The 16,469-nt window shown below is 39.8% G+C and overlaps 1 protein-coding gene across 1 annotated transcript in view; it reads right to left on the bottom strand.

The window, feature by feature from the left end:
- LOC126997301 (uncharacterized) overlaps window positions 1-13,258 on the bottom strand; it is a 155,551-nt gene extending 142,293 nt beyond the window's left edge. The window contains exon 1 of the mRNA XM_050858300.1: window positions 12,962-13,258. Within this exon, the coding sequence (XP_050714257.1) occupies window positions 12,962-12,976 (15 nt within the window). The 5' untranslated portion in view covers window positions 12,977-13,258. The remainder of the gene's footprint in view (window positions 1-12,961) is intronic.
- Between the last annotated feature and the right edge of the window lie 3,211 nt (window positions 13,259-16,469).

A 16,469-nucleotide genomic window follows, 5' to 3' on the forward strand; every position in this document is an offset into this window, starting at 1 on the left:
CCCGTATCGCGCCACGAGGGTCATAATCCTTAGCCACGTATCAGTCACGTTCGTGTTCTCTACCGCGAAACACAGTGGTGCATAGCTGCCCTTACTTACACACGCACACTAGGATTCATCATGTCCTCGGACACTGATGACAGTGGCCAGGGCCTTGGTTCTGTGGTCAAGCAAAAGAAAAGGAAGTACAGCCAGAAATATAATAAGTCTTGGGAAAGTGACGAGTTCAAGTGGTGCAAGAGCAGTGTAAAAGGCTCTACATATGCGTATTGTGTCGTGTGTTGCACTGACTTGACACTGCAAGCTGGAAAAGGGGACCTCAGGAAGCATGCAAACACTAAAAAGCACTTGGAAAAGTGTGCCTTGATAAAGAGGCAACCATCAGTGTTAGATATGCCTTCTACTAGCAGAAAAAACAAGGAAGAGGAAACAGTTAAAAGTAGTGAGATCCGGTTTGCTGCTTTTATCAGTGAGCATGATTTGCCTTTCACAATTGCTGAACACTTGCCACACTTTATACAAGCTGTCTGCCCAGATTCAGCTATTGCAAAGAAGTTGAAGTGTGGAAGAACAAAGGCAACTGCGATTGTGAAAAATGTGACTGGCCGGGAAAGTTTCACACAGCTGATTGAAACCCTACGGCAGCAGAAATTTTCACTGATTGTAGACGAGTCCACAGACAAAGGTTGCATCAAACACTTGTGTCTACTGGCGAGAACAGTTGTGGAGGATGATGTTAAAGATTGCTTTTTAGCTTTGATTCCTGTTCAAGATGGAAGTGCTACTACACTGCACAATAATATTGTCAGTTTTTTTAAGAGAACAACATACCATACAAGGAGAACATGATTGGCTTCGGTGCAGACGGAGCTAACGCAATGTTTGGACCTCATCACTCCTTATCAACCTTGCTAATAAAAGACATATCAAATTTGTTCACAATGAAATGCATATGCCACTCTTATGCATTATGTGCCTCGTATGCTTGCCTAAAACTGCCATGCATTATGTGCCTCGTATGCTTGCCTAAAACTGCCAAGAGAAATTGAAGATTTGGCTCGAAATGTCTATGCTTACTTCTCAAACAGCCCCAAACGAGTAGAATCTTTGAAAGAGTTCCAAGCTTTTGCTAATGTGAAGCCTAATAAAATGCTCCATCCTAGTCAGACCCGCTGGCTTTCACTGCAGATGGTTGTATCAAGACTTCTTGAGCAATACGGGGCTTTAACTCTCTACTTTCGTGATGCAGTGACCTCTGAAAAACTCCTTTCTTGTGACCAAATACTGGCTACACTTGATGACTCAACAACAAAGCTCTTTTTGCATTTTCTTGAGTTCATTTTACCATGTTTCAATGTACTCAATCAACAAATGCAATCTGAAACTTCACAAATACACACTCTCTACAAATCAGTTACAATGTCGTACAGGACAATTCTGGATTGTTATCTTAGGGATGAATATCTGCAGAAGACCCCTTTGGAACACACAAGTCCCCAGGATCCGCATAACTTCAAGGACATAGATTCTATGTACTTCGGTACAAAAGTTGAGATGAGCTTATGTCAGGGTCACACACTACACCCACAAGCAGTCAACAACTTCAAATTGAAGTGTCTAGATTTCTACATTGAAGCTGCACTTCAGATCTCAAAACGATTCCCCTTCAGAAACAAGGTATTCAAGAACTTGGAAGCTTTAGATCCATCAGTCGTGAAGGCAAGGAGTGTAGCTACACTATCACCTCTTATGACTAACTTTCCTTCTCTGGTGAATGACGACACTCTACAAAAGATCGACGAGTGGCGAATGCTCCGAAATTCTCTGACAACTTTACCCTCGGATGATACAGGAGATACTCCTGTCAAGTTTTGGATGAAAGTGAAAGGAATGATGTCCGGAGATGGAACACCTGTCTTCCCATTTCTGGCCGAGTTCATGATAAGGCTACTGTGTCTTCCACATTCGAGTGCTGCAGCAGAGAGGGTGTTTTCCGCAGTCAACCGGATGAAAACGAAAACTAGAAATCGTTTATCAACAAGTACTATGGCTGGATTACTTCACACCAGGCGCCTGATGACTGACAGGAAATGCTACGATGTCACAATATCTGAATCCCTCATCAAGAGAATGACATCAAATATATACGAATACCCAAGTTCTGACGAGGAAAATTAAGGTAAGGATTTTATATACTTATGCCAACCTCACACACACACACACACACACACACACACACACACACACACACACACACAAATACTAATAAATAAAAGTGAAGTGAATTACACACATGCACGCTTTCAATCCAACTTTAGAAAATCCAGATTTTTTGTGGGATATCCAGATTTTTTAGGCCAACATTCCCAGACAAATAGCAAAAGTCATCTGGCAACACTGTCCCTTCAATACCACCATATCCGAAGTGACACACCCATGGGATGCGCTGTACACTTAACACTCAACAGCCTAGAGAGCGTTATATTGAGAGCCTGGGAACCTATGGGGAATCTGGGTTTTGGATGTGAGAAGGCAAATTGACTGAAATATGGGCCTCCAAAATTTCCCTAAAATCAGGAAGAATCCCTAGTCCTGAAAATTTGAGGAAAGTTTCCTAAACGTATTATCTTTTAATCCACCATATTCGAACAGTGACACGGGCATGTCACATGGGATGTGCTTAATTGGTGCCTCGTGGGCGCATCAAGCTGTGACAAGCACACGCCTCCAATATTGCCCCCTCAAGAATAATAACCTTTCCAAGGTCTCATATACTGACAATACTGTTGCACTTACCTGGTTTTACCGGCACACCATACATGTGGGGGGTCCATGGGAGGCTGTGGCCCCCCTGATTAGGAGGGGGGGCGAAGCCCCCCGTTAGCTGTCGGGCTATAAAGTTCGTTGGAGTAGTTTACTTATATTCGACATGCGGTGTGGGCTGTCGAAAATTACGCCAGTACGCAAAGCGGGACGGAGCCACTACGCTGGGCATATAATGACACGCCCGACACTCATCAACAGCCCGGCTTCGGCGGCTGCTAGGTTATATTGGAATAGATTACGAGAGTATGCGTTAGCGACTTTCTTTACTTTCAAGACTAGGGAATTTTTCCTAATTTAGGGATTTTTCTAGGGAAATTTGGAAGCCCATTTTTCAGTGATTTCGCCTTCCCCCCCAAAGAAACCCCAGTTCCCCACAGGTCCCCAGGCTTGTGTTGGGGGTAGGGGGGGCTGGAGTGGCGGAGGGGGAGGTGGACTTCTTGTAAAGAATTACCAAATTGCAAATCTTAGGTAACATTATGAGGAAAGTAAAGAAGTATGAGTATTTTCTGCAGCTAGGCTTGTGTGTTGGGAGACAGAGACATCTGATGCCCCAAAATCTTTGCAGAGGATTAAGGGAGGAGGATCAGAAATAGGTCAGGACCCAGAGCAGGGAGGGGTGTTAATCTCTGGTGAGGCCACTAGTCAGGTCAGTAGCTTAAGAGGATGAGTACAAAAGTCTGGTCAGGGAAATTAAACTAGGACAGCAACAGTTTATACCTCACAGGGAAGTCAGGTCAACAGGTAATTACCCTCGATGGATGACAGACAGGCTAAAAATTAAATAGGATGGAAAAGAGGATTATACATCAAAATCAAAAGGGGGAAAATGCACCTAAGGTACAGTTACAACGATATATCTAGAACAGTAAAGAGAAATACGCCTATAAAAAAACGTAATTATGAGATTAAAATTGGCAGGGAAGCAAAGACTAATCCAAAGGGTTTCTCAGCTTTATAAAACCAAAGTTAGGGATAAGTGAGACTTTAAACAGATATAGTTTATCTTGGTTTTTGTAAGGCCTTCGATAAGGTACCTCACCAGAGACTATTAAATAAAGTCAGGGCCCATGGAATAGGAGGGAAGGTTTATAATTGGATTAGGGCGTGGATTAGCGACAGGATACAAAGGGTTACTATTATCGGTAAAAAAATCTGAATGGGGTAGTGTTATCAGTGGGGTTCCTTAGGGTTCCATTTTAGACCTGCTCTTATTCATTATCTACATCAATGATATAGACAATGGGATAACCAGTGACATAGGTAAATTTGCAGATGACACCAAAATAGAATGCACTATTAGGACAGGGGAGGATGTTAGGGCACTGCAGGAGGAACAAAACAAACTGTCAGCTTGGTCAGAGAAATGGCAGATGAATTTTAACATCACCAAGTGTAGCATACTAAGTGTAGACTCTACATCGATAGGCAGGACAGAGTGTGAAAGGAATTTGGGAGTGTTAGTGAACTCTAACCTAAAACTAAGGAAGCAATGTATTATTGTGAGGAATAGGACTAACAGGGTATTAGGCTTTATTAACAGGGCAGTAACCAACAAAAGTGCAGAGGTCATCCTCAGACTCTATTTAGTGTTAGTTAGGCCACAGTTAGATTATACTGTTCAGTTTTGGTGCCCATCCTACAGAATGGACATCAACTTGCTAGGATCAGTTCAGTGGAAGATGATCAAGATGATTCAGGGGCTTAGGAACCTCCCATACCATACATAGGCTGAAACATCTCAACTTATATTTTACAGAAAGACGAAGATTGCGGGGAGATCTGATAGAGTATTCAAATGAGTCAAGGGTTACAACAAAGGTGATATAAGTAAAGTACTGAAAATTATCCAGCAGGATAAAACACACAATAATGGATTTAAATTAGAAAAGTACAGATTTAGGATGAAAAAAGGCAGACATTCATTTAGTAACAGGGTGGTGGGGGAATGGAATAGACTCAGCTGCCACATAGTGAGTGCAGGAATGATAGCTTGTTTTAAGAGCAGACTTGATAGCTACATGGACAAGGAGGATGAGTGGTAGAGGCCGGGGGGAAATCTGAAGCTGCCTTGTGTTGGCCAGTCGCCCTCTTGCAGTCTCCCTATGTTCTTATGTTCTTTATTAAACAGCCCCAGGTATTGGTTAACTCTTGCATAAAGAATTTCAAGAGTATGGGGAAGTTGAGTAGAAAGCCGTGAGCAGAGAGGCTGTGGGGTGGGTGTAGGCATACAGTAAACAAGTACAGAAGAGGATGGTACCTTATGGCCTCTACTGTCTGACATTATATTTTCATCACTTTAATTCCCTCAGAGAGTAAATTTATCCTCCTCCTCCTGAGTGCTCCAAACAAAGGTGGAGGGATTATTATTTCACACCAAGTGATATTAATTAACCAATAAGCCTTTACTAGCATGGTGAATATTTTACAAAATATATCTTAGTCATGCCTGTAAAATTAATATTATCATATGGGCTTGGTTAACTTGCTACACCGGGCTGTTGAGGCTGGGCAGCGGGAGTGTCTCGCATGACATCAAAGCCTTTTAGAAGACTGCACTGATTGAATTTGTACCACCAGTGAGTCTACTTCCTCAGTATGTATACTATGTCCCAGCCAAGTGTTGATGCCATTGCCACTCCGTGATCGCCTGAGATCATTTGGGTCAGTATGTGCTGCTGAAAAGCATGCTGGCAGTCTCAATATCAATCTTAACCATTAAATAGTTTGCAAGAAGAAATTGCTAATATGTATTTTATAACTGTATATGGGTTCAACTTTGTTTCTATACGTCAAAACAAGCATGGAAATAGCAATGAAATGTTGTGCAAATCATTATTTAATTTTTCATATTATGACTTCTGGGACAGACTCACATCAGCAGAGTGCAGTAACTTCACTCTTCCACAGTTCTCATGTCACTGTGGGAATGTCATTCACGTTCGGCTTCCCTCAGACCATGTCAGCCACCTGAATTTGTTTATACTTATTGCTGCTTACAATTGTGCAAGTCCAGCTTACTGAATGGTAGCTGGTTCTCTTGTTTAACCTTTAAATGATGGCCATCACTGATTTAACCCCTTCCCGGTGGCAGGGCAGATGTATGTACTACCAAAAAATAAATCGTCTGTATAGACGCTGTCGACTTTCATCCATACGTGTATATATAGATTCCCCGCAAGTGAGCATTCCAGATTGACGTCTATATATAGACTCTGCCGCAAAACTGAACAAACATTTGAATCTATACATAGATGTTATTTAAGTTTGATCAGTTATATGTATATTGATATATTTATATGAAGGTTTACATTCTGTTTCACTGTAATCACTGACAGTAGATGAGTCAGAATCATCAAAAACATCCAGAAAATCAGCATCTATATCCTCAGCTACCAAAGAAGTCATTTCTTCTGTCTTACGAGGTATCTTTCTCCTCAACATGATAGACTAATAATAAAATAAAATAGGAAAAAAAAATGCATAAATTCCCAGTGTTAGCTGATGTGCATAGCACATCCGCCACCGACAAAGCACAAGCAGTGACTGTCCTTGAGAGGCAATGTCGGTAAGTGTCAGGGGGTTTGAGATGCCAAATAACAATTTATTTTGTTAATTTTGTTAGTAGTAAGGAATCGTCTATATATAGACTATGCTACAATCTAGTGTGGGCAAATGAGAGCAAACGTCTATATATAGACGCGCCGACAAAAAGTCCCAATCCATTACAGTCCGCTCAGCTGGCCATCTTTGATTTAATCAGACATTCAAGCTAACAATTTTGAAGGTTCTGTTTAAATTCCTTGGGTTTCATGACTTGTCTTGCTGCATGGCAGCATATCTGACCCGTGTGAATGTGAGATAATGCCCTTTTTTATCTTCTTTCAGCCTACAGTGCAGGTTGGCTTTCTTGATGGGACTTGGTGGTTGGCCCTAGCCTGTTAGTGGTGCAGGCAAGATTTTTTTTATAGTGGCACTATCCTTGCTTGGCTCATGCTACCCCCAGTGCTCAACTTGATCCTCTTTAGTGAGTTTTGTTAAAGTCCAGGTTGATAGGAGGTTATCATGACAACATGTGGTTAGTCTTAAGCCATATAGCCATGACTGAAAATTGTCAGCCTATAACAGTGGGTAGGACTTGAACCCAGGTCCACCAGGACACTGCACCTACATGTTGACCACTCAGCCAATGCCTCCTCTATCTGAGCCACCATGAAAACTGCACCAAGCACTTCTTGAGAAAATACAGGAAAACAGTGTCAAGTTACAAGAAGAGGATGAGACAGAAAGTAAAGATTATTCTGAGTACAATAACAGCAATAATAATACACTGTGTGCAGTGACAGCAGCAGTGAGTGACGTAAAGGGTGGATGTCACTTCAGCTGTACTGCACTATTAGACCACACCATCCTTCCTCACCTTTCCATAATAATTCTGACCTTTCCTGTTTCAATCCTGTTTCCAGTGGCGGATCCAGGGGGGGGCACCTAGTCACATGCCCCCCCCAAATATTATATTTTTTAATTACAAAATTAATAATAAAAATGATATTATTATTATTATCATTATTATTAAAATGCATAAATTAATGATTATCTACTTGTTCGCATTAACATAAAAATTATGTTTAAAGCTAAAAAGAAAAAAACAAACGTAAAATACTCCCCCAGAACAAGTATTTACACCACAGTTTATTCACACTCTGCGAGTTTCGCATCGCTGGCTTGTCTAGTACGCGTATCAGATGGGTACTGGACAAGGGGGAGAGAGAGGCTCAGAGAGCTGCGGCTGGTCGCTATTGATGTAGAAAGACTACCTCTTAATAAATGATCCAGTTCTAGGCCTGGATGATGTACATGATTATGTCGCTGAATTCAGAATGTGGAGATCACGTTGATCTTCTGTACCTAAAAGTTCCTTGCCAAATGCTGTACTGATAATCCCCCGTCCTTCCAACAGCCAACACAAATATGCGTGTTATGCACCTGAAAGGTGCCCTTCGCATTATTAATCCAGATCCAGATCCAGATCTAAATTATTTCAATGTAAAAAAAAAATCATATTAACGTTCAATCATGAGAGGAAGAAAGAGAAGGTGTAAAGTATGTAGCAATTTGCCACCTCCGTCGCCAGCCTGTGTTGACTGCAATGCATCTTTTGAGACCTGTTTCGTGCCATCGGCTCACACACTAACTATTTCACACCTTCTAGAGTGACTATTACATGACGTATCGTAAATTGGTTTTCACCACTGTGTTCAGTGAGTTAAGGGCCTGTAAAATCCAAAACTTCAAAGATATCACTTTTTGAGAAAAATTACCAAAGACTCCTCTATCATTTCTCCATACTCTGTGAAAGTTTCAGGTGTCAACAACAAAATTTTCTGTCATTAAAAATAAAAATAAACGTATCGAGAGCATCCGAGTAGTCCTCCCTCTTCATACACCCATTTTCTATTTTACGGCTTTGTTCACACCATTACACACTACATAGGCTTTTGTTTGCTTCATTTTTGTGAAATATCTCAAAAAATATACCACTGCTCCTGATATGGCATCATCCCTTGGCGAGAGCACTTAGCTTGTCTGCTGCTCCCCCAATGGGCAGTGTCAGAAAACGGACATTTTCTCAAAACGCAAGTTTTGGGCATTGGAAGAAACACTCCTCCCTTAGTTTCTAACTTATGATAAAAGTGATGGTATCATATGAAAGCTAAGGAAAAGACAAATTTTTCGTCCATAAAACATTTATGATATCTCTTTTAGTCATGATTTTATATAATTTTTCTCTCTGTAACGAGGCAAAAAATAAATCTTTGAGGTATAATTTTTTTTTGTCATGAAAATGATCATACATATTCCAAATGTTTTACAGACAAATTGTAGCAATGAGTATAAATATTTTGTGGACCAGAAAGCGTACTACCAAAAATAAAGGAGGAGTGTTTCATAGAATCATGACATTTTGCTGAAGAAAAAATATTGTTTTCTCAACAACTCTTTGTCCAAATTTCGTCAAACTTTCAGTGTTTTTTTTCAAATTTAAATATAACAATAATAGGTATAGGTAAAACGTTCTGAGGAGCCGAAGAAAAGGTTACATTCAAGAGTAACAGGCGAAGGGTCCCCTTAAGGTGCTTCATACAGTATAAATAAACAAAACAAAGAAAAAAATAGCAGTTCTTTTTTACATTATTTCAGTAACATTTTATAAAAACAATAACAACTGTTGAGGATTTAATGCAAATATATATACCAATCAGCACTTACTATCATCAAGACAAATACATTAGTATATTCTCTGCTGTCCCTCAGAATGGACTGTACAGCATTTGCTCTGAGTTTTCAAGAAGTAAACTACTACCCTCCTTCCACATAATGGTAAGTTGTTGCATTGCAAAAGGAGGGGTTGAGGAGGGGCAAAACCCTCCATTAGGAGGTGATTTGGGGTTGGTTAAATTATTTGAATATTGCAATTAGTTTTGCTGTGCAGTACACTGAGTGGGATGAGTGATTACTTCCTATGTCACGTGGTCCACTGTAACCTTCATCCAACTTAAGGCTGTGTCACACTTAGCCAAACTTGTTCCCCGAATACAGTCGAATTGGAATGCAGCTCAAGTTCAGGAAAGAATTCAGGTGGGCTGTGGGGTGTTTGGCTGAAAGTGGCAAAGTTTGTGGCTGCCACCAAAAAGATACTGGCTCTAGGCTGTGTAAAGCTGGCTGATCCGGGAACAAATTCAGCTAAATGTGGGGCGGCCTATAATGGAATGCTGATGCTTTACATAATGGGAGGTTAAAGGGGAGCAAAGCCCCTCATTAGGAAGTTAGGTTAGGTTGGTATAATCAATTTTCACAAATAACTGTGATTAATTTCACTATGCAGTAGGCAGAGCAGGGCGAGTGAGAGAGTGCCCAGCTAGGCAAGCGATTAGTTTTGCAGTGCAGTAGGGCCAGCGGGGTGCAGCCCAACAGCGCCATAGCTACAATTCTTCTTGTAGCTCAGCTTTCATAGGAATCGGGTACAGTTTTTATGCTCATTATTTGGTGTTATCTCAACTGATGATATGCTGAATTTGTGTCATCCTCTATAGTTTTCATTAAAAAACAACTTTATCTGTATAGAAAAAACTCATCATTTTAAAGAAGCATCAAAGTTACTGAAAAATCAAATTTGTATGAAAACAACAAAAACCTCGAAACATTCACAAAATGCATTTGTCGAATAGTAACTAAGACCTCGATCAATGGTAATATGGTCCCTCTAAGCACAGAATAGCTGAGTAATCCAAGTTAACAAAATAACACAATAATTCCAACACACAGTAAAAAGGACAGACTTTTTGGTAATTGTGGAGAATCATTCTCCTACACTCTGTAAAATGATATTTTGCTTCCACATTAAAATTACAAAACAAAATACAAGCCCCTGAAACATGAAATAAATGATCAACTATTCAAAAGTAAACAAAAGGGTAATTGATCATACAGCTCACTTTAACTGTTGCCAGCCTACATGGTGCAATGGTTAGTGTCCCTCACTACAAATCTCTAGGCCTGAGTTCAAATCTATTGGCCTAGGCAGTCAATGCACCACACATACCACCCTGCTGTTCATTCATCCTTTCAGGATGATTGATAAATTTTTATCCCGGTAGAAGTGACGGCCCAAATTTGTGGCTTTACCGCTTACCAGCGACTGGCCAATTTTTTGGCTTGACATAAACCACCCAAAATAGAGGATGTACCAATTGATTACAAATACATTATGTATTATATAATGATTTGCATGAGTGATGATTTTTTCTCATTAATTCGCTGAGAGGAGCCTTTAAGAAACATGATCCCCGCAGTTATCGAGTTAATTCTAGCTAGACAGTATCAGTGCACAATATCCCAGGATTTCATTAGTCATTAGCAACTTGAACTGCCAGGGCCTTAGAGGCATTGGCCCCATGGTCTAACTAAGCCCCTAAAAACCCTGAAGAAGTCTTCATGGCCCTCCCCACTATTGGGTGTTTTGAGTTCATTAGAATGAGAAGGAACATTTATTTAATATATCTTTTGCACATACCATATATGATGCACTGGTAAAACTAAAAATGTAAATCACTATAGCCTATATGACATTAAGGAATTATTGTTCTGGAGGTGATTCTAAATAATTACCCAATTTTATTCTTGAATTTGGGTCTGGTCTATCCTCTATAGCAGTGGTTCCCAAACTGGGGGGCACGCCCCCCTGGGATGGCGTGAGCTAGATACAAGGGGGGCGTGATTAAAGAAATAAATATCCCCCCCTCCCCCCCATACACATACATGAAGGAGTAACACTGCCTGAATCCTCCTCCCTTGAGTTTCAATATATATATATATATATATATATATATATATATATATATATATATATATATATATATATATATATATATATATATATATATATATATATATGAACAAGGGATGGGGGGGCGTGACAATTTCTTAGAAATCAATAGGGGCCATAATGTAAAAAGGTTTGGGAACCACTGCTCTACAGGATGTCAAACATTAATAGAATGGAAAAGCTGGGCAGTAGGCAATCCATCACTTTTATTAAACCTTTGGTATTATTTTGCATTGCAAGTGTGCCCATATCACAGAGAAAAATATCTATGTTCTTTATGAAGTTCAATGTGGTGATACAACACACTGCCGTATTGCTTTTCTGCCGTACATTACTTGTTCAAAAGATTTTTTTATATAATTTAAGTGAGCGGTTGCTGCCATGATGGGTACTACATGTTCCAGCAGCCTCAGGAGTCTTAGGCAGGGAGGGAGTCTCATCCGAGAGCCTCAGGCAGGGAGGGAAAGAGAGACAGGTCTGGTCTGTGCAAGCGTTAATACAATGCCTCCATCAATATATAAAAAAAATTCTAGGTTAAGTTAGGTTAGGTTTGGTTAGGTTACGTTAGGCTAGGTTAGGTGGGGTTAGATTTTTTTTATATAATTAAAGTGAGTGGTTACTGCCATGATGGGTACATGTTCCAGCAGCCTCAGGAGTCTCAGGCAGGGAGGGAGTCTCATCCGAGAGCCTCGGGCAGGAAGGGAAAGAGAGACGGGTCTGGTCTGTGCAAGGGTTAATACAATGCCTCCATCAATATGTAAAAAAATCTTCTAGGTTAAGTTAGGCTAGGTTAGGGTATACTATAGGATTAGCTAGGCTAGGTTAGGCTAGGTTTGGTTAGGCTAGGTTAGGCCAGGTTAGCTTAGGCTAGGTTAGGTTAGGTTTGGTTAGGCTAGGTTAGGTCAGGTTACATTAGGTTAGGCTAGGTTACCTGTTACTTATTTTTGACACATCATTAGTTTCTGGGAAGAGGGGGGGGGGGTTATATTAAAAAAAAATAATGATTTGGGGCATAAAAGGTTTAACAGATTATTTCAAAACATATCGAAAAACTATATAAAAAATTAAAAAAAGTTTCGTCTGCCAGTGCAAGATAGGCGCACTATTAGAATTTTACGAAGCCTTTTTACCCTACATATGATTGGGCCCCCAAGATTTTACAGGAGGATGCGCTATATACCTATTGGCAGAAGCATTTGGTTGTGTCATACATAGTTTACTGGTGCATATGCCGCTAGTGAGAAGAGTTTGTGGTTGAGAGAGAGAGAGAGAGAGAGAAACCCCAGAGTTGATATGGAGTTGGGGACCATTCTGTCACTATATAGTTTTTCGCTCAATATGACACTGTGTGGCGCTTAATTAAGGAGCGAACTATTAGTCAACATCCGCCCGTATATAATTTTACCCTTCGCCATTAAAGAAACCAAGATAATACTTAAATATTCCAGTCGTGTACGTTCCGCTAGAAAATGCTCAAAAACGGGATCTTGCAAGTTTGCAATTTTATCACATGGCAACTCGCACGTAACCTTTACGTACATAGGTCACTGCATTGCCCTGAAATTTTACAAAAGTCACTGTACTTATGATGATAAAGGATCACGTTCATCTTTACCAAGGCCACAACATCGCTATTACGTAGTAAGGGGTCATGCACACAAGCCGTGTGCATCGATCAACTAGCCCCATAGAACACCCACGAAGAAGAAGATCCTCCATAAAATATAACCACAACATAAATAAATCCCTTACCTTTTCTGATGCCATATGGATAATCGCTGTTCTTAGTACACAATTATCACTTCTCCCACGTTCAAGAATTTGAGGTTCACACAACTGTGAAATAATTGGTGTAACAAAAAAAAAATTAAAAGATCTAGTTATAACAGGTTGGTATACTAGGGCTGGCGGTATCAGCGACCACGTACGAGTGCCAAGCAGTATTTTTAGTGTATCTGGCCTCCTCGATGCCAGGTGAGCGAGCGAGGCCACAGGGCTGACTGGCTGGCCACCATGGACAATATGGTGCTGCCTCGCAATACTGAATGTCACAAATATAATTAAGTTGATAAGATAAGAAATAGTACGTAGCAACTCCGCATCATCGTAGCCTATATTATTTATAAGAGTGGCCAAAAATTGTTAAAATTATAACCAAGCAACAATGCATATTATATATATATATATATATATATATATATATATATATATATATATATATATATATATATATATATATATATATATATATATATATATATATATATATATATATATATATATATATATATATATATATATATATATATATATAGATAGATAGATAGATAGATATATATATATATATATATATATATATATATATATATATATATATATATATATATATATATATATATATATATATATATATATATATATATATATATATATATATATATATATATATATATATATATATATATATATATATATATATATATATATATATATATATATATATATATATATATATATATATATATATATATATATATATATATATATATATATATATATATATATATATATATATATATATATATATATATATATATATATATATATATATATATATATATATATATATATATATATATATATATATATATATATATATATATATATATATATATATATATATATATATATATATATATATATATATATATATATATATATATATATATATATATATATATATATATATATATATATATATATATATATATATATATATATATATATATATTTTAAAGGGAGCACATCTTGACTCCATTTTCCTTCGCTGAAATCTCCATCTAGGAGATTTCAATGTTCACCATCAGCTTTGGCTTCCTCATCCTTTCTTCACTGACCATCCGGTGAATGTTTACAACTTTGCTATCCTCAATGACCTAGAGCAGTTGGTCCAGCACCACACGTATTCCCGACCGTCTTGGAGATCGGCCCAACATTCTAGACCTCTTCCTTACCTCAAACCCTTCTGCTTATTCTGTCAAACTGTTCTCTCCGTTGGGCTCCTCCGATCACAATCTTATTTCTGCATCCTGTCCTATCGCTCCTGTACACCCTCTGGACCCACCGAAGAGGCGATGCTTCTGGCATTTTGCTTCAGCTCGGTGGGACGACCTGAGGATGTACTTTTCCGAATTCCCGTGGAATGATTATTGCTTCCAGGATAGAGACCCCTCTGTGTGTGCTCAGCGCATCACAGAGGTGATTGTCTCTGGAATGGAGGCATACATTCCTCGTTCTTTCTCTACTCCTCACGCAAAAAAGCCTTGGTTTAATCACGCTTGTTCTCGTGCTGTCAATGATAGAGAGGTAGCTCACAAAAGGTACCAGAGCCTTCAAACTAATGCTAATTATGAACTTTACATTTCTGCCCGAAATCGTGCCAAATCTATTCTCCGACTAACCAAAAATTCTTTCATTAATAGAAAATGTCAAAACCTTGCTTTCTCTAACTCTTCCCGTGACTTCTGGCATCTAGCCAAAAACATCTCCTCCAACTTCACTTCTTCATCTTTCCCTCCACTCCTCAGTCCTGACGGCAACACTGCCGTCTCATCTATCTCTAAGGCTGAACTCTTCTCTCAAACTTTTTCCAAAAACTCCACTCTGGACGATTCTGGGCATATTCCTCCTACTCATCCCCCCTCTGACTCCTTTATGCCTGTTATAAAGATTCTTCAAAATGATGTTTTCTATGCCTTCTCTGGCCTCAATCCTCAGAAGGCTTATGGACCTGATGGAGTGCCTCCTATTGTCCTTAAAAACTGTGCCTCCGTGCTGTCACCCTGCCTGGTCAAACTCTTTCGCCTCTGCCTGTCAACATCTACCTTTCCTTCTTGCTGGAAGTATGCCTTCATACAGCCTGTACCTAAGAAGGGTGACCGCTCCAATCCCTCAAACTACCGTCCTATTGCTTTACTTTCTTGTTCATCTAAAGCTTTTGAATCCATCTCAACCGGAAGATTCAAAAGCACCTTTCCACTTCTGACCTTCTATCTGATCGCCAGTATGGGTTCCGCAAGGGCGTTCTACTGGTGATCTCTAGCCTTCTTAACTGACTCTTGGTCATCCTCTCTTAGCCGTTTCGGTGAAACTTTGCTATTGCGCTGGACATATCAAAAGCTTTTGATAGGGTCTGGCACAAATCTTTGCTTTCTAAACTACCCTCCTACGGTTTCTATCCTTCTCTCTGTACCTTTATCTCCAGTTTCCTCTCTGACCGTTCTATTTCTGCCGTGGTAGACGGTCACTGTTCTTCCCCTAAATCTATTAACAGTGGTGTCCCACAGGGTTCTGTCCTATCTCCCACTCTTTTTCTGTTGTTCATTGATGATCTTCTTTCCAAAACGAACTGTCCTATCCATTCCTACGCCGATGATTCCATTCTGCATTATTCAACTTCTTTTAATAGAAGACCCACCCTTCAGGAACTTAACGACTCAAGGCTGGAGACTGCAGAACGCTTAGCCTCAGACCTTACTATTATTTCCGATTGGGGCAAGAAGAACCTGGTGTCCTTCAACGCCTCAAAAACACAGTTTCTCCACCTATCCACTCGACATAATCTTCCAAACAACTTTCCCCTATTCTTTGACAACACCCAGCTATCACCTTCCTCAACACTAAACATTCTCGGTCTATCCTTAACTCAAAATCTCAACTGGAAACTTCATATCTCATCTCTTACTAAATCAGCTTCCTCGAGGCTGGGCGTTCTGTACCGTCTCCGCCAGTTCTTCTCCCCTGCACAGTTGCTGTCCATATACAGGGGCCTTGTCCGCCCTCGTATGGAGTATGCATCTCATGTGTGGGGGCTCCACCACACAGCTCTTCTGGACAGAGTGGAGGCTAAGGCTCTTCGTCTCATCAGCTCTCCTCCTCATACTGATAGTCTTCTACCTCTTAAATTCCGCCGCAATGTTGCCTCTCTTTCTATCTTCTATCGATATTTCCACGCTGACTGCTCTTCTGAACTTGCTAACTGCATGCCTCTCCCCCTCCCGCGGCCCCGCTGCACTCGACTTTCTACTCATGCTCATCCCTATACTGTCCAAACCCCTTATGCAAGAGTTAACCAGCATCTTTACTCTTTCATCCCTCACGCTGGTAAACTCTGGAACACTCTTCCTTCATCTGTATTTCCTCCTGCCTACGACTTAAACTCTTTCAAGAGGAGGGTATCAGGACACCTCTCCTCCCGAAG

Source organism: Eriocheir sinensis, chromosome 12 (assembly GCF_024679095.1).
Source record: "Eriocheir sinensis breed Jianghai 21 chromosome 12, ASM2467909v1, whole genome shotgun sequence".
Classification (NCBI taxonomy): domain Eukaryota; kingdom Metazoa; phylum Arthropoda; class Malacostraca; order Decapoda; family Varunidae; genus Eriocheir; species Eriocheir sinensis.